This window comes from Arachis duranensis, chromosome 10 (genome assembly GCF_000817695.3).
Source record: "Arachis duranensis cultivar V14167 chromosome 10, aradu.V14167.gnm2.J7QH, whole genome shotgun sequence".
Taxonomy (NCBI): Eukaryota; Viridiplantae; Streptophyta; class Magnoliopsida; order Fabales; family Fabaceae; genus Arachis; species Arachis duranensis.
In genome coordinates, this window is record NC_029781.3 from 99,562,409 (window position 1) to 99,583,211 (window position 20,803).

The following is a 20,803-nucleotide window of genomic DNA, read 5'->3' on the forward strand; positions in this document are numbered from 1 at the left end:
CAGCATATCCCAGTTCCTTATAGTATCCTTTAACAAAAAACACATCAAGTGTATCCCCATCAACCCCCATCAACACTTCTGTATTATCTGGTTCGTAGATTCTACTTCCTTTCTCATCATTTTTAAAATTTTCACCATGATAAAATATGAATGTCATTGGAGGACCCTTTATCTAAGACTTGCAAGGCCTCCAAACCCTATAAAAAAAATTAAAACAGAACATAAAAAACACTAAATCATCACCAACACAGCAACTAAACCAGTAACTATTACTCCATTAACACAAAAAAATAGTTATCATTTTTCTAAGAAAAAAAAAACAGAGTCTTTTCTCAGTTATGCATTTAGCCGATCATAAACCAAACCCTGGGATGAAACCCTAGACCCTATGCACTAACAGATTCTTAACGATGACTCAATCATATAATGCGAAAACTAGGGGTTTATATAGTGTTACCAATTTTTTTTCATAAGATACAAAAAACTTTACCTCTCACTTTGAGCGCAGAAATAATGCTGTGTACTTGCCTTCAAGTTTCCCACCAAGCTCTAGAGCAGACGCATGAACAATGCTCCACAACTACTCTAATGGTTGCAGACAATGGGGCGGTCTTCTTCGTCTTCCTGGTGGTTGCTTACGGGTCAGAGAAACAGAGAGTCACGGTGAGAATGAAGAAGAACAAGTGAGATTAGACATCAAAGACTAAGTGTAAAACGCTACACTCTACCCTCAAAACGCACGTGTTTCACTGCAACACTCTCAAGTTGCCAAACGACGTCGTTTGGTTAGGGTGGGCTGCCAACTCACATTCCACGTCAGCAGATTTCTAACGGCGAAGTCACTTGGTTAACGGAAGGACGAACATGATTTATCTTTCAGGGACTAATTTGATTAAAAAAATTATTTGGGGACGAAAATGAAGATCGTGTGATCTTTCAGGGACGAATTTGAGTATTAACCCATTAAATTATAAAACAGTAAAAACATTTGACATTGTAGGTTAATCTTCGGTTTGGTTTGGTTTGGTTCGGTTTTTATTGAGTCAATCGAAAACCAAATCAAACCAAACCAATTGGTTTTATTAGGGAAAACCCGGTTTTTTCGGTTTTTAAATCGATTGTTGTAAATTTTGGTTCAACTTTACTATAAATTTCGATCCAATTCGATAACTTACACCCTATAAAGCACGGATACTTTGTTGAGTTGCCATGTCCGCGTGTCGGACACATTTCGGACACGACACTCACCAACACTCGTCCAACATGCATGTTTGCTGTGTCCAACCGTGTCTTAGTAAAATAAAAAATTCTTCTCCTGACACGCTTGGACACACCTAAACACAATCACATGTCAGCGTGTCCAATCTTATTTTTAACATATATTCTTAAAATAAATTTAGATATAGTATATATTATTATTTATTAAAATAAAAAATATTTAAAATACTTGAATGCGTGTCGCTTTTAAAATTTGCATGTCGGTGTGTCCCATGACATATCGTATCCCGTATCCGTATCAGTGTCATCATAACTTACACCTCCTTTTAAAAAGAATAGTAAACGGTAGATGGTTGTTGTTTATGCCAAAAAAACTATTGTTGTCAACTCGGTGTCAAGAATGTTGACCCAATAAAAAATCTGCGTACACTATTTTGATAATTATTTTGGCCACAATATTCCATTCAAATCAAATTAACATATTACATGTGACTCGACATGGTAAGCAAAACTCTGAGACTCAGTAAAATCAATGGTGTTTAATGTTCTTTAACATGGCTTCCTGGTGGATATAATATAATTTTTCGTTGGATATAGTATAAAGAGTGGCATAGTAGGAGTTGATATTGGAAGAAAACTAACTATATTGATATAGAACATACAAAAGTACAAAACCATCCAATCTCATCATACATAGCTCTTCAGTGTTCCCATCTTAAAAAAAGAAAACTACAAAAATATACATTGCTTACATTTCATAAGTGCTGGTATGATTGCAGTACCTAGCTTACATTTCTGTTTGAATAAAAGATACAAATGCTATAGTTTTCTCAAACAAAAAGATAGCATTAAAAGGTTTCAATTTGTTGGTGAAAAAGAGCAGCAAAAGTCTCCATGTGATTTTGGGTGAGAGCCAAACCAATCTCAATTCCACCATCGACATTCCTACCTTCAGAAAGAGAAAACGAAGCTGTCTTATTAACAGAAGCAACATCAACTCTTGTAGGCTTTCCAAATCCAAAATCAACCCCATAAACCCCAAACCATGGTGAACCCGAAGGTGAGTACAATCTACTCCCTTCTCCAACAACAGATTGCACCATTAACATGTAATTTTCTGCCCCATTTAACACCCCATTATCATTATTCTCCAAATCATACAACATCTCTGTTATCATCTTCAGAGCATTTATGAACCCATCACTCCCTTCTATCCCCTCTTTCTCTACCGATATCAACGGAATCGCCACGCAGTTTCCAAAATATGTTGGCCGCAATGGAGGTTCCAAACGGGATCTACAATCCACGTTGAATAAAAATGCAACTTTCTTGGACTCTTGTTGCTCTGCTTTCACCAAGCAATTCAACAAATAAGCACTAGTAACCGCAAAAGTAGAAACCTTAGTTTCCAAGTTACTGCTTTTTGCATGTTTCTTGAGCTTTTGAATTTGTGAAGTCTTCAATTCAAACACCCCTTTAACTACATCGGTTCTTGATTCCGTGGCTGTCTCCAAGATCTTAAGACTCCTATTGTTTTCTCCACCGAAGTTCAACCATGTCTTCGCGAACAACTCGGCGATTCGCTTTGGGTCCTTTACGACTGATCTGTCAAAGAACGGTGTTAGATTCTCGGGAAGTGACATCGATGGCGTATGTGAGATCTGGGAGCACGTATAGGCCCATGCTTTCATGAACATGGTTGAGCAGTTTCCATCGAAAGCGGCATGGTGAGTAGTTATTCCGATGCAAAAGCCAGAGTTCGGGAACACGGTTACTTGCAACGCAAGCAAAGAAGCTCTGTGATCTGAAATACTCAAGCGAGGTACTAATTGTTGGAACTTGGAAACTTGGCAAAGATTGGAACAAAGGTGGTTGAAATCTTCGTTGGATTCGGATACGACGAGAGGAACGGAATCTTGACCGGGGACGTAGGTGATGGTAGGAATGAGAGAATGTTGCGGCCAAGTGATGTTACCGGCGAGGGGGAAGAAGTGTTGAAGAGTGAGTTGAAGGGAGTGTTTGAGATTGGGAAGAAGAGAGTCAAAGAATGAAGAAGTTGGGTTTGGGAATTCGTAGAAGTAAAGACGCTCTGTGGAGGGAAGCCTTAGCCATAGCAGGTCGAAGAAGGTTAAGGGAAGGGTGGTGGTTGTGGTGGTGGTGGTTCCTTGTGGCGGCGCAACTTTGTAAACTTCATGGACTTTGAAGAATGCTGGAGGAGATTGCGCCATCACGTGCGCGAGAGCGTGTTAGAAGAAAGAATGGGGAATTAATTGTTAATTGGTTTTTCAAGGTTGCCCTGGTATCCTCCTTCCTTGCTATTTATAAACAAAAACATTAAAAAAATAATTTTAAAAAATTCTCTCTCTAATACTAGTNNNNGAATAAAGAATAAAAAAAATTTTAATTTAATATTATAAATCTCACTAAAATTTTGCAAAATTCCAGTCATATTTATCTCTTTTTGTATTTTCAATATCTTAGCATATTTCATTCCTTTCTTTTAGTTCCGCATTTAAGTTTGTTTAATCCAATTTGTGTTTTTTTAATTCATGTTAAACATCCGTTTGTATCAATGTGTTATTAATAACACAAAATTTTCATTACTTTTTCACTACTTGCAAAGTAATAAACATCAATATTAAAAGTCCTTAAATTTTGGATTGAGTTTAATTTTTAGAGGAAATCGTATCTATTTCTCGAATTAAGATCATTGAAACAAAATTAATCAATATATGTGTTAAAGTCGAACGAAAATCCAGCAAAATAATACCATATTTATAGACACACTCCACCAATCTTTTCTTGTCATGTGTGGAATTTCAAAGTTCAAACCCTTTAAGAATAACTGTTCCCACTAGAACCTGTAGTAATTTTATCAACATAATGTTGTTTAGTCTTTCCATCGACATCCTTTTTGCCGATACTATTTTCATCGAATAATTCATAGCATGGTTAAATAAAAGAACTAGAAGATTTTTGAAACGAGAAAGGTTATTAGAAGGTCATTAAAATTAATTGTTTTTAGCCATTAATATTTAAAAATATAAGATAAAGTATATTGTTAAATTACTAGATTAAAAAATTAGATTAAAAAATTAAATTAATAATTAAATGATGTCTAAAAATAATAAATTTCGATAATCTTCTATTATTTCTCTTTTAAGACTGACATTATGTGTTTTTTTGTTTAGATAATACTTATGATATATTATTTTAAGTAATTTAAGATGATATAATATTTAAAGTTACGTTTTTTTTTCTTTCTAATCATTAGCACTCCCGGAAATTTAAACTTGTGTCTTTGTTTTGGGACTAAGTTGGCATTATAATATTTTATGTAGTTGAGCAATATTTTGTTGATACACTGTATTATTGGTTTATTTTCCTTTATTATTAAATAAGTCAAGGTGTACAATTCATTCTGATTACATTTTATTTTATTCCATAGTGGAACCTATGAAGTATTGATATCTTTGTCGTATTTGTATATCAAATATATTTTAGATATAATATTTATTGATATTCGTTTGATATACGTGTCTATTATGTCTAACTGTATTTTAATAAAAAATTATATATATGTGTATTTTCATATTTTCTAATATTTTAAAATTTATATATCCACAAATTTCATATTATGTTTCGTATTTGTGTTAATGTCCTTACATTATTGAGTAAAATATTAAAATTAATAAAAGAAACTACGATCACGACAAAACTTATTAGAATTTAGAAAAGATCAAAAGAACGAGAATTTCCTAAGAAATGACACAAGCAACACAATAGACACAATTTTCTCCAAGTCCAAAATTCAAACTTTGCAATCGATCACCCACAAGGTTCCTTCCACTTTGGCGTCTGTGTATATTTATATCCCCGTCAAAGATATTTTACAATAATTAGAAAAAAAAAATTATCATTATGTTTTATGTGCTATTTTTAATGGATATAATAGTTAAGCGTAGGGTGTTCATAAAAAAAATTAAAATACAGTTAATCGGTTAAAAATTATAATTACTAGTTTAATAAAATAATTTTTAAAATTATTTTTGTATGACTAACCTGGATGTAACTCGGTGTCTAAGAGTCAACGTTGAGTTGTTTTCTTTAATGCCAAACTATAGACTTGAAAGATTTGAGCTCTTCGTCCAGAGAAATATCACGTCACGGAGAGTATGAACAAAGGAGGAGTGTACCTGCAAAAGACACTCCAATGTTTAAGTTAGTACTGTGAATTAAGTGTATCCTTTGAAGATAAAATATCATACTTTTATAGGTGAGATAAAACAGGTCGGTTACGTTTCTATTGATCATCTGAATAGGTTTTAATAAATGATAATGTCTGGTCAGACGTTTTTATTCCAAGATGTAGTCCATTGAGTCTGATTGTAACGTATAACGCCGAGTTATAACGTAAAGTGTCGAGTTATAGTGCACAATGTCGAGTTATTGTATATAATGCCGAATTATGATATCAGATTTATAACGGCCGTATCATAGCCCCCAAGCTTAGCCTGGCTATATTTTAATAAAGCAGGTTGAGCTTTTTTAGTTATAACTCGGCGATTTGAGTTATAGGTATGGATCCCCCAGATCAATTTACTTTATTAAAATAATGAATAATTTGAATTTCAGACGTGATTTGAAGTTAACGTGTATTGAAAAGTGTAGTAGTCTTGTCATTGATTGTGCCTTTGATTTTTCCAATGTAATTTTGAACGGTTGATTTAATAGATGCAACGGTTAGGTTTTTTTCATGGAACTGAATAGTTAAATTTGAATAGTTGCTGAGACGATTTTGATAAAAGTGAATTTGGTTGGGCGAGAATATTGAGTTAGTTCACCTTTGTTTGGTGATTTGATTGAGTTTGATTGCGCATGTGTAAACGATGTGACTTTGAATTGAAGAGTTGTTGCGAATGGATAAGTGTTTGTACTTGTATGATGTGATTGAGTTTATTGACTGTTGATAGTCATAGTTCGGAATTGAAGATTGAATTTGATTGCGCATGTGTAAACGATGCGACTTTGAAGTGAAGAATTATCGCGAATGGATAATTGATTGAAGATTGTGTTTGATTGTGCATGTGTAAACGATGCGACTTTGAATTGAAGAATTATCGCGAATGGATAATTGATTGAAGATCGTTGATATAGATCTTATGATAATTGATATAGATTTGACAATGACTGATAATGATTGATATAGAAACGATAATGATTGATATAGCTCGGATAATGATTGATATAAATATGAAAACATAGATAATAGATATAGATTTGAAAATAGAAAAACAGATATAGGTCGGCGAATAGAGATAACATATATAGGTCGGCAAATAGAGATGACAGATATAGATCGACAAATAGAGATAACAGATGTAGATCGACAAATAGAGATAACAGATATAGATTTGCAAATAGAGATGATAGATATGGATTGAAAAATAGATATAACAGATATAGATTGGCAAATAGAGATAACAGATATAAATCGATAGAGATGACAGATATAGATCATATATATAACAGATGTAGATCGAAAAATCAAATATAGGTCGGTAAATAGAGATATCAAATATAATTTGGCAAATAGAGATATCATATATAAATTGGCAACTAGAGATAACTGATAAAGATCGATAAATAGAAATAACAGATATAAATCGAAAAGTAGAAATGACAGATATAGATTGGCAAAAAGATATAACAAATGTAGATCGAAAAATCAGATATAGATCGACAAATAGAGATATCAGATATAAATTGGCAAATAGAGAGATCAGATATAAATTGGCAACTAGAGATAACTGATAAAGATCGGCAAATAGATATATCAGATATAAATTGAAAAATAGAGATGACAAATATAGATTGAAAAAATAGAGATAACAGATATAAGTTGAAAAATAGAGATGACAGATATAGATCAGAAAACAGATATAGATCGAAAAATAGATATACCAGGTATGATTTGAAAAATAAAGATGACAGATATTGATCGGAAAAACATATAGATCGGCAAATAAATATACCAGAGATGATTTGAAAAATAGAGATGACAGATATAGATGGGAAAAACAGATATAGATCAGCGAATAGATATACCAGAGTTGAATTGAAAAATAGAGATGACAGATATTGATCGGAAAAACAGATATCGATCGGCAAATAAATATAACATATATAAATTGGGAAATCAGATATAACAGATATAAGTTGAAAATAGAGATAACATATATAAATCGAAAATAGAGATGATTGATATAAATTGAAAGATAGAGATGACTGATATAAATCGGCAAATAGAGATGATTGTTATAAATTAGAAAATAGATATGACAAATATAGATCAGAAAAACAGATATATATCGGCAAATAGATATAACAGATATAGATTGGCAAATAGGGATAACAGATATAAATCGGAATATAGAGATGATTGATATAAATTGGAAAATAGGATGATTGATATAAATCGAAAAATAGATATAGATCGGCAAATAGAGATAATTGATATAAATCGGCAAATAGAGATGGTTGATATAAATCGGAAAATAGATATAACAGATATAAATTGGCAAATAGAGATAACAGATATAAATCGGAAAATAGAGATGATTGATATAAATCGAAAAATAGAGATGACTGATATAAATTAGAAAATAGAGATGATTGATATAAATTGGAAAATAGATATAGATCGGCCTTTTTCGGGCCTTAATGATTTACTATATGACCTTTGTTTACAAAGGTGCAAGTAAGTTTGAAGCCATGGGAAGGAAATTGGGCCTATAGAAAGAAAGGTGTTTATTTCGAGGCCCCACGGTGGGCGCCAATCGTTCTTGTGTGACTAACCTGGACGTAACTCGGTGTCTGAGAGTCAACGCCGAGTTGTTTCCTTCAACACCGAGCTATAGACTTGAAAGATCCGAGCTCTTCGTCCAGAGAGATATCACGTCACGGAGAGTATGAACAAAGGAGGAGTGTATCTGCAAAAAGACACTCCAATGCTTAAGTTAGTACTGTGAATTCAGTGTATCGTTTGAAGTTAAAATATCATACCTTTATAGGTGAGATAAAATAGATCAGTTATGTTTCTATTGATCATCTGAATTAAAGAGCAATTAATAGATTTTAATAAATGATAATGTCTGGTCGGAAGTTTTTATTCCAAGATGTAGTCCATTGAGTCTGATTGTAACATATAACGCCGAGTTATAACGTAAAGTGCCGAGTTATGGTGCATAATGTCGAGTTATTGTATATAATGCCAAATTATGACATCGGATTTGTAACGGCCGTATAAAAAATTATATCCATAGCTTTTAAAATTAGATAACCAAAATTAAATTTAAAAAACCAGTTTTTAACTGATTAACCAAAACCAAAACTAAAATCAAAAGCTAATTTCAAAATGACAACATTCTTCTCCTCTTCGACAAAACCAAATTCACTCTTCGCCGCCGTCAACCGTTCTTCTCCTCTGCCTCTCGCGGAGCTCGCCGGTGGTTCGTCGGACCTCTACCTCTTCAAGTCTTCACTTTGACTCGAGACTTTGTCTCTCTGCCTCGACCCCCCATTCGCGTCTCTATCTTCACTTTGATTCGTCGGAGTATCTCTCTTTTTCGATTCTCTTCTTCTTTCATTGGTGGCTCACCGGAGCTCATCAATTGAAGTAAACTTCCTCCTTGCCCTTGGTTCTGAGTTCTGAGTTTCATTTCAACGGATTGAAAATGTACTAATTTTAAAATCTCTCAGTATTGAACTCTTCATTTCAATGGATCCTGCTGTAAGTTTCTTCTTCACTGTGGTTCATTTTTTGATTAGTTAGGACTTAATTAATTTGTATGAATTGAATGAAAAATAGTTGTTCTAATTATCTGTCTCATTGAATGGAGAATTGTTGTTCTAGCTGCTGCATTATGCTGTGTTTCTGCAACATTAAACTATAGTAATTTGGCCACTAATTTCAATTAAAGGGGATTATAGGATAACTTTGAATAATAATAAATTTGATACCATGATTCCACCAATAATCAAATCACCCTTTCTAACAGTAAAAGAGGGTTATGCCTAATCTTAATCTTTTGTTCTGTAAATTATGCAATATTTAATTTAATCTAATTTGATGTTTTTGTGATCATAACCTATTGGTTTATCCAAAATTATAAATAAATGAAAATTTAAACTGAATTATACAATGTGTTAATCTATTGAAACCATTTATTACGTGCATGACATGTAATTTGTGTAGTTTAAATATTTGTCTTATGAATATATATGTTATATGTTAGATATTAGGAGTGGCAGAAGGGTGAACTTTTTGGCTACAAACTTATGTGTAATTGTGTTTATTTAATTTTTTCTTGATCTTTTATTGCTTTGTATTGTGAAGATTATATTATAATGAATATGAAAAAGGGTAGAGAAGTTAGAGATAATATTTTTGAATCCAGATATGGGTTTGGAGATTTTGGATTCAGTAGAAGTATGATGATGTGTTTGGAAGCAGAGATCCATTTGATGATCCTTTTTTCAGTGACCCTTTTAATAGCTCAACTAACTACTTTAAATTACTTTTCTGCATTAGTTTATATAATTGCACTTAATGTACAATTTTAGTCTGGTGTTTAATTGGATATGCCATTTGCTTCGGCCCCTAGCTCACTGGATGAACATTTAAGTTCTGGCACCTAATTAGAGACTTCATCTATAAGCCTAGCAATTAGAATTATATATAAATTTTTTTGGTAGGTCCAATTATTTAGATAGTAATTTGATTACGAAGCAATAATTACACCTATATAGTTGCCTCACAACACTACTTGCTGATAAAATTCACATCATATTCTTAAAAAGTGGGATGATTATTATTATTCAACCACTTCCTAGCTCTTGTTCCCTAAAATAGTAACATCATGTAATCTAATTATTATATATTACATAATATATATTTCTTAACTTCTTATAATTGATAACACTTCCTAGCTCTTATTACCTAAAATCTTGCCTGCTAATTAGTAATTAAACATGGTAATAACTGATGACACTCAACTTTTGGTGCTTGACTTTCAAACTCTAACAAGTTCTCAATGGTTATCTGATTCAACATTTCATATGGCAAGTGGTCATTTCTTAAATAAATCGGATTGGAGGCAACATGGCAGATAACTAGTGTTAATCTTATTACCTTTAACTGAATTTGAATCGGTTTCAAGTATATGTATATATTGTTTAAACTTTTCTTTGTGTTTGATAACTAGTCCATTCTGTAAAAAGCTAATGTTATATGAATTAATTTGTTTTTGGTGCTGGTATACTATATGATATTTACATTTTAATTTGTATATATTTACATATTTAATATTGTTGAAGTATTTAATAGTTAGATTTTATGGCTTCTTATTCAGAATGAGGTAGCCGATCATGATGTTCCCATGTCAGAGTCTGCAGAACATTCGACTTCTACATTATCTCCTCTCCCAACCACATCATCTGAGTGCAAAAATCGATCAACATTTTGGGACCACTTCAAGAGAACCCGTGATGATGAAAATAAGGCTCAATGTCAACGCTGTTTGAAAGTGATCAAGTGCGTGAATGAAACAAGTGCAATGAGATCACATTTAAAGATTTGCATAAGCAATCCCGGTTCAAATATAGGCAAACAATAGAAAACAGGCACATCGCCTAGCCCAGAAGCACAAGTGTGTAGGTTTGATGTAGAATATGCTCGGAAAAAATTGATATCAATGTTTGTTCGCGAGGAGCTTCCTTTTCGATTCGTAGAAAGTCAAGGTTTTAAAGAATATTCGGCAGCTTTGCAACCAGGATTCAACAATCTTTCACGTATTACGTTGGCACGTGACATCTTGATGCTTTATGAAACAAAGAAAGTTCAACTTCAAAAATACTTTCCAAATACGGAGGAAGAGTTTGTCTTACAACTGATAACTGGGGTTCATGTCAGAATATGGCGTATATGTATTTGACTGCTCATTTCATCGATGTAGACTGGAAGTTGCAAAAGAAAATACTAAATTTTTGCGAAGTCATCGGCCACACGAGAGAGATTATGGCTCAAAATATTGAAGCTTACTTGAATAGCTGGAAGTTGAACAAGATCTTGAGTTTGACAATTGATAACTGAACAAGATCTTGAGTTTGACAGTTGATAATGCATCGTCTAACGATGTAGGAGTTATGTATTTACAAAGAAGGCTGATTTCTTGGAAGAGTTCAGTTTTGAATGGAGAGTATCTCCATATGCGGTGTTGTGTGCATATTTTAAACCTGATTGTGAAGAGTGGATTGAAGGAGATTAATGATTTGGTCGCCAAAATTCGAGATGCTGTGAAGTATGTTAGATCTTCAAATTCAACATTAACTAAGTTCAAAGCATGTATTGCACAAGAGAATATTCCACATAAGAGTTTTGTTTGCCTAGATGTTGAAACGCGATGGAACTCTACATACTTAATGTTATTAGAGATGGAAGACAAACAATTTGTTGAAAAATTAAACAAGGGAAGAGGGATACCTTCAATTCAAGATTGAGATTATACTAAGTCCGTCTTACCATTTTTAGAGATGTTTTACGATGCTACACTTCGCATCTCTGGATCTTCTTATGTCACTAATAACTTATATATGAAAGAAGTGTTTGCTCTTGGAAGGAGGATTCAACAATATCGTTATGATGATTATTTGAGCACAAGTCTTATGACAAGATGAAAGCAAAATACAAGTATTGGGGAAATGCAAAAACTATTAACATGTTGTTAATTGTCGTAATTCTAGATCTTTGCCATAAATTGGATTATGTTGAGTGGTGCCTAGTTAATTCTTTTGGTGCGGAAGTGGGCGGTGAATTGAAGTCAAAGTTGTCTTCTTGTCTTCGTTCACTTTACAATTTATATCAAGATGCAGATGAAGGAAACTAAGACAGTCGGGTGCAAGTAATAAAGCCAAAGACATTTATGATATGGGGTTATATCGTCGATCAACCGGTCGCAATTCCAATATCTTAAGATTTAAGATCGGATTTGCGACCGATTGATCGGCGATATAACCTCATGTCATAAATGTCATTGGCTTTATCACTTGCACTCGGTTGGAAGAGGGTATCATCTTGGTTTCCTTCATCTGCACCTTGATATAAATTATAAAGCAAATGAAGACAAGAAAACAACGAAGCACTACTCAACATAATCCAATTTATGGCCAGGATCTAGAACTACGGCAATTAACATGATAATAGTTTTTGCATTTTCCCAATACTTGTTGTATTTTGCTTTCATCTTACCATAAAACTTATGCTTAAATCATCATCATCACGATATTGTTGAATTCTCATTCCAAGAGCAAACACTTCTTTCATGTATAAGTTACTAGTGACATAAGAAGATCCAAAGATGCGAAATGTAGCATCGTAAAACATCTCTAAAAACGGTAAGACGGACTTAACATAATCTCAATCTTGAATTGAATGTACCCCTCTTCCCTGGTTTAATTTTTCAACAAATTTTTTTGTCTTGCATCACTAATAGTTCAAATACCTTATGATGCTTTAAGACTGCTACTAACATTAAGTATGTAGAGTTTCATGTTTCAACATCTAGGCAAACAAGACTCTTATGTGGAATATTCTCTTGTACAATACATGTCTTGAACCTAGTTAATCTTGAATTTGAAGATCTAACATTTCACAGCATCTCGAATTTCGGCGACCGAATCATCAATCTCCTTTAATCCGTCCTTCACAATCAGGTTTAAAATATGCGCACAACATCGCATATGGAGATACTTCCATTCCTGAAGTCATCCAAAAATCAGTCTTCTTTGTAAATATATAACTCCTACATCATTAGATGATGCATTATCAATTGTCATGCTCAAGATCTTGTTCAACTTCCAGCTGTTCAAACAAGCTTTAACATTTTGAGCCATAATCTCTCCGATGTGGCCGATGACTTGGCAAAAATTTAGTATTTTCTTTTGCAACTTCCAGTCCACATCAATGAAATGAGCCATCAAACACATATACGCCATATTCTGACACGAACTTCAGTTATCAGTTGAAAGACAAACCCTTCCTCCATATTTGGAAAAGTATTTTTGAAATTGAACCTTCTTTGTTTCATAAAGTATCAAGATGTCACGTACCAACATAATACGTAAAAGAGTGTTTAATACGTAAAAGAGTGTTAAATCCTGGTTGCAAAGCCGCCAAATATTCTTTAAAACCTTGATTTTTTACAAATTGAAAAGGAAACTCCTCACAAACAAATATCGATATCAATTTTTCCCGAGCATATTCTGCATCAAACCTACCCGAGATTGTTTATGCAAATCTTTAAATGTGATCTCATTACTTTTGTTCCATTTCCGCACTTGATCACTTTCAAACAGTGTTGACATTGAACCTTATTTTCATCATTAGATGTTCTCTTGAAGTGGTCCCAAACTGTTGATTGATTTTTGTGTTCAGATGATGTGGTTGGGAGTGAAGGTAATGTAGAAGTCGAATCCTCTACAGACTCTGACACGAGAACATCACGATCGACTATCTCATTCTGAATAAGAAGCCTTAAAATCTAAATCTAATTATTAAATACTTCAACAATATTAAATCTCTAAATATATACAAATTAAAATGTAAATATTCATATAGTATACTAGCACACAAAAAAATTAATTCATGTAACATTAGCTTCTTACAAAATGGATTAGTTATCACACACAAAGTAAAGATCAAACAATATATACATATACTTAAAATCGATTCAAGTTTAGTTAAAGATAATAAGATTAACATTAATTATCTGCCATGTTGCATCCAATCTAATTTATTTAAGAATTGACCACTTACCATATCAAATGTTGAATCAAATAACCATTGAGAACTTAAGAACTTGTTAGAGTTTGAAAGTCAAGCACCAAAGGTTGAGTGTTATCAATTATTACCATGCTTAATTACTAATTAGCAAATAAGATTTTAGGGAACAAGAGCTAAGAAGTGTCATCAATTATAATCATTTAAGAAGTTAAGAAATATATATTATGTAATATATAATAATTAGATTATATGATGTTACTATGGGCCGCTATAACTATTCAAGAAGACACTCGAAACTGGAAGGATACAATATATATATATATACGCCGCCCACCCCCCACAAGGTACATCTCGCGCCTATGGGCCGCTATAACTATCCAAGAAGACACTCGAAACTGGAAGAATACAAAACCCCACCCGGTGGTATACTTAGTGTAAGCGAGCTACAAGTCCCACGACACAGGAGCGGGATTCTCTAAAAAGCCAAGGTCGCTCTCCTTTTGATGCCCCTACTATTGCTGCCTAATGGCTTGATTGCTCCCCCCAATCACTTGGGAATGCTCGAATATAGGAGAATCTGCTGTTCTCATGTAAGCCGACACAGCCCTGAATTCGGTAATTGAGTTCAGTGCCAGTAGCCGGCTCCTCACCCTGGAATGGGGTATGAACCGCCAATTGACCTGTTCCAAAACTGGACCGCTATGCGGCAACTGAGACTCCTCTAGATGAGTCAAATCTTTCCGTGTAACCGGTATGACCAAGGAAGTTAGCTTATCCCAGTTTCTCACGCTGTAAGGGAGAGGCCCCTCTCACTGAACACCAACCCAATCTAGAAGAACCTTCTTGTCCTCTTCGGTCAATCGACATTCATCTGAGCTTGCTTTTTCAAAAAGATGAGGTTCTCACTACCAGCCCCTCATTCATCTGCGTGGGACCCCTATGATCACCTCCACAAGAAAGTGAGGGATTCCTAATTCTTCCTTACGAGATATCCCCGGGGATTAAGAACCTCTATCAAATAGGGGGCCAGCTTTCTATCACTTTATTACTTGGGACTTCCTGACTCATCACCTTCCTCTAGTGCTCAAAGTCCTACTGGATATATATAATTCTAATTGCTAGGCTTATAGATGGAGTCCCTAATTAGGTTCCAGAACTTAAACGTTCATCCAGTGAGCTAGGGGCCAAAGCAAATGGCATATCCAATTAAATACCAGACTAAAATTGTACATTAAGTGCAACTGTATAAACTAATGCAGAAAAGTAATTAGAGAACACAGAAAAGTAATTTAAAGCAGTTAGTTGAGCTATTAAAATGGTCACTGAAAAAAGGATCATCAAATGGATCTCTGCTTCCAAACACACTTGGCATCATCATCATACTTCTACCGAATCCAAAATCTCAAAACCCATTTCTGGATTCAATAATATTATTTCCAACTTCTCTACCCTTCTTCATACTCATTATAATCTAATCTTTACAATACAAATCAACAAAAGACCAAGAAAAAAAATTAAATAAACACAATCACACACAAGTTTGTAGCCAAAAAGTTCACCCTTCTACCACTCCTTCTAATATCTAACATCTAACATATATATTCATAAGACAAATATTTAAACTACACAAATTGCATGTCATGCACGTAATAAATGGTTTCAATAGATTAACACATTGTATAATTCAGTTTAAAATCTCATTTATTTATAATTTTGGATAAACCAATAGGTTATGATCACAAAACATCAAATTAGATTAAATTAAATATTGCATAATTTACAGAACAAGAGATTAGGATTAGACATAACCCTCTTTTACTGTTAGAAAGGGTGATTTGATTATTGGTGAAATCATGGTATCAAATTTATGATTATTCAAAGTGATCCTACAATCCCTTTTAATTGATATCAGTGGCCAAATTACTATAGTTTAATGTTGCAGAAACACAGCATAATGCAGCAACTAGAATAACAATTTTCCATTCAATGAGACAGATAATTAGAACAACACATACAAATTAATTTAAGTCCTAACCAATCAAAAAGTGAACCACAGTGAAGAAGAAACTTAAAGTAGGATCCATTGAAATGAAGAGTTCAATACTGGCAGATTTTAAAATTTGCACATTTTCAATCCATTGAAATGAAGAAGTCAGAAGTATACCAAACAAAACAGAACAAATCATCAAGATAGAAAAAACCCAGATAACAAATTCAAGATAAAACTCAGAACTCGAAACCAAGGGCAAGGAGGAGGCTTACCTCGATGAGCTCCGACGAGCCACCAACAAAAGAAGAAGAGAACCCAAAAAGAGAGATACTCCGGCGAATCAAAGTGAAGACAGAGTCGCGAATCTCGAATCAAAGTGATGACTCGAAGAGGTAGAGGTCCGACGAACCACCGACGAGAGGCAGAGGAGAAGAACTGTTGACAGGCGAAAAAGAGTGAATTTGGTTTTGTCAAAGAGGTTTTGTCGAAGAGGAGAAGAACCGTTGTCATTTTGAAATTAGGTTTTGATTTTAATTTGGTTTTAGTTTTGGTTAATAGGTTAAAATTTGGTTTTTTTTTAATTTGGTTTTGATTAACCAATTTTAAAAAATATGGATATGGTTTTTAAAATTATTATTAAACAGGTTAACCAAAATGTGGTTATAGTTTTTTAACCAATTAACCACATTTTGATTTTTTTTATGAACACCCTGATATAAATTCTATCAGTCCTAACTAAACCCTCTTTCTCCATTGCTTTGAAAGCTTCAAAAGTTATTGCTTTTGTGTGCTTCATCTTGGTTTGGCCTTCTTTGTCACCATGGTGTTTTGTCTTGAAGCTAGTACATTGGTAGTTTCTTATGATAACAATAATTTTTGGTTATTAATACTAAACTAAACATTTACATATTTAAACTCACATGATATAGGCTAGTAATAGAAATTCAAACTCACACTTGGAAGTCTTTGTGGACATCCCATCTTATTATGTCCAATTACACCACATCCGGAGCATTTTTGTTGCTTCCCCAGGTCTAGACATAGTTGAACCACCTGGCTCTTCATCTTGTCCCCGGGTTTTCTTTTTGGTAGGCCGGCCTATAGGCTTTCTATATGTTGAGGGCATCAAATCTGGATGCTCGATCAGTTCTTTCCGACAATTGCTCTCCATTGCAAGAACTAATTACATGTTGGTAAAATGCAACATATGCATCTCTTTTATAACAGTTATCAACGTAATTTCTAACATCATTCTTGGCACGATTTATGGCACTAACTGCATGAGGACAAGGAAAACCAGTTAACTGAAATTTTCTACAAAAGCATTCGTGCTTAACCCTCTTGGGACGGTAGGACTTTTAGTTAGTGCCTCTGGAGGTAGTTGAACTTGAAGCTTTACTGAGGATCCAGAATTTGACATCAAGAGCTCGTGCCAATGGTAATATAGCCTCCGCCATTGTACCTCAAAGCTGTCATTGATGTCCACCAACTTCTTTACCCTTAAAGATTTTGGGTTTGACAATTGCACCTTGACATGTTCCACTTGTTTTGTGCCCTTTCTTTAATCCTTCAAATTCAGTCTTGGATTCGCTTCAACCTTCCTCTTAAACACCTTGTCCAACCACTTAGATTTCATCACTCGGATGTTAAATAATGAGCTGCAACTGTGACGGTTTTCTTTCTTAGTTTGGTCTTTTGTTTGTATGTGTGTAGCCTTCTCTCTTGAAGGTTGGTTCAGTGAGGAAACTATCAAAAAAAAAAACAATTATCCTCGGTCGGCATCTTCACTCCATATACAAACCATCCACAACCATCCTTACATTTAGCTCTCATTCAACCCTTATCGACAACTGGAAACTTACCATTTCTGCTACTATGCACTTGAATTCCTCTCTTGTAGCAAATAATGTTCTAACCTCCCACCCATAAGCACTCATGTCCTTCAACTCATTATACACCGGAAATGTTTTGTATTCTTTGTCCCCTTCAGTAGGCAAATCTTCTAATTCATTACTATCCAGCCCCTCATCCTCACTAAGCCCACTGCTTTGCACCACGCCAGCCTTTTTCTTCTTCTTTGACTCAATGTTTCTTTTCTTTTCTTTTTCTTAATTTCTTGATACAGTTCTTCCAAAGTGATGTCAACGTCAAAGAGAGCATCATCCCCATAGAAATCATCTTCATTGTCATTGAAGTAAAGATCTTCATCATCCTGTGTCTCATATTCTTCATCTTCCTCACTTGAAGAATCAGAATTGTTGGCATGGGCTTCTTCTTCTCCATGTATTTAAATTTTATCCAAACCAACATCCTTAACAACTTGGACCTCAACTATATTAGGAACTTAGGCCTCCACATCCACACTTTGGGCATCCACTTCCACATCAACATCATTACTTCATTAGTGTTACCACCACCAACATCTAAATAACCAATCTCATAGGGAAAATCATCAGGCTCAGATGTCTTATCCATCACAAACAAGTTGACAACACCCTTTTCAACTCCAACATTCGCCATGGCCATTGCATCTACATCAGTCTTCAACTGTCTCAACCCTTCGTCTATACTCAACCCACAATCTTTGTACCACAACACAGCACTGTTGTCTTCAAAATATCCTAACTTCTCTAAAATGTCATAAACCTACATTATCCCCAATTGATCACGATTTGTCCACCATTGTGTTTTCATCCTTTAAATACTGTCAGACTCCCTCTTTATTATTAAAGGTTCCTCTATGATGGAACTTAATGTTAAAATAGTCCATATCTGATATGCATTTCAAATTCCATGTTTAGAACATGAACTAGAAAACCTAACAGGAACAAATTAATGAAATTTTCAAGGGGAAAAAAAACAGTATTTGAAACGAAAAATAATCATTTCAAAGAAACAAAAACAACACTTCGAAATACACAGGATTTGAAAAAATAGAGCATCAATGATGGTTGCTAAACCTAAAAATTACAGCTCTTCACAACCTTTTCAACACTAGGAGTCAAACACACACGGAAAATCCTAAACCTTGTCATCAACAATCCCAAACCCGAAAAAAAAAAGAATCGAAAATCTAAAAAAAAAAATGAAACGCTGCAAACGAGAACCAGGAGAGATGCTTACCCCCGATCGTGTTGCCTCCGTCGGGGAACACATGTTGTCGCGGGTCCAACTGAAGCCGCTAGTGTGCCTGGAGCCGCCGTTCGTGCTTCAACGATTAAGTGTGTGTGTTTGGGAGAACCGGAGAAGTAACGTTTAATTAGAGGGGTAAATTAGTAATTCCCCAACTTTCGTATCACTCAGCTCCGTTAATGGTTCAACGCTGTTAACGACTAAGCGTATTTTTTTATCAAATTTAAAAATCTTTAAATAAGATGTATTAAAAGGATAGAAAATGAAATTAATAAATTTTAAATTTAGTCATTAGGTAGAATTGAAAATTTAAGGAATTACTAATTTAAAATAAAAATAAATTGCAATCATCGTGCAATAGAATGTTTAAAAATTTAAATAAAAATTTACATATAATTATATTTATGTAGAGGTAATACTTGATAGTTAAAATTTAAAAATTATTAAATAATAATTAAAAAAATTAAATATGTCAAATTATTATATAATTTTTAATTAATAATTTTATATATAAAAATCACCGTCAATACTTCGGTGTAGGTTTGGGATACTTCCTTGTTCCATAGTTCGAAACTATTTAAACTAACCAATTCAAAATTTTTCGATGTACTAATATTAGCAATAGCAAATACATCTTTGATGCAGTCATCAATTCTCCCGAGAGGCTATAATTGTCGCGAACAAACATATTAATGACGAAGAAGACATTTTTGCTATGCTACAAATACTTTACTTATTCTTTCGTTTTCTTTTCGTTTGTTTGGAGAGATATATTGATCACTTCCAATTCTTTTTCTATTGATTTTTTTTCGATCGAGATATATGGATCCAGCATGTGCTTCTACAAAAAAAATTAATCTAATGAAAAAATTATTACCCATAAAAAAACCAATGATTATCATAATTATTTTTTTGTTTTTAGTAATAGCAAAATGAATTTGTCAATTCACATGAAGAAAATAATTTATCCCAAGAAAAAAAAACAACGAGTCGGAGTCATTTTTGGTTTAGGTTGATGCAGTGCCGTGACAACGATCCACACAATTGACCGGCACTGCTGGGTATTTGCCGGTGTAGACGGCGGCATCGACACAAACGAATTGCGGTGAGAAAAGACAAAAAAAAAAATGTACCACCGTTAAAAAAGAAAGTCTTTATTTTTTTGTTAATACCGTTAGAAAAAGATTGTTTTGGTTTTTGTTTTCTATAACTAACGACAATTAATTTTAATTTATTTCAAATTTTAAATTAACAAAAATTTAAATTTAAATTTAATTCTATTGTTATATTGTATAGTGTATACTAATACATTGTACACTAATGATATTGACTTTTTATACTTTTCTTTTGGATATTTATACAGAGAGAACAGATTCCCAAACTCAAATTTATTGAATCACGTAACCATGTTTATGGGTGCAAATAATGCTTAATAAAGACAAACTATGGCCCACTTTTTGGAGAGCAACGTGTCATCTACAATATTCAAAAAGAAAAATAAAACAATTAATACGTATAGAATAATAAAAAATCAACTTAAATTTATTTATTTAATATTTATTTATTTAAAAATAAATAAATATTAAATAAAAAAATTTAAATTAATTTTTTATTATTTATAT

At 33.5% G+C, this 20,803-nt stretch overlaps 1 protein-coding gene across 1 annotated transcript; it reads right to left on the reverse strand.

Moving 5' to 3' along the window:
• Positions 1 to 1,838: 1,838 nt before the first annotated feature.
• Positions 1,839 to 3,493, reverse strand: LOC107471276 (malonyl-CoA:anthocyanidin 5-O-glucoside-6''-O-malonyltransferase-like). The gene has a single exon (XM_016090728.3). The coding sequence runs from the start codon at positions 3,444 to 3,446 to the stop codon at positions 2,067 to 2,069; it is 1,380 nt and encodes a 459-aa protein (XP_015946214.1). The 5' UTR covers positions 3,447 to 3,493; the 3' UTR covers positions 1,839 to 2,066.
• Between the last annotated feature and the right edge of the window lie 17,310 nt (positions 3,494 to 20,803).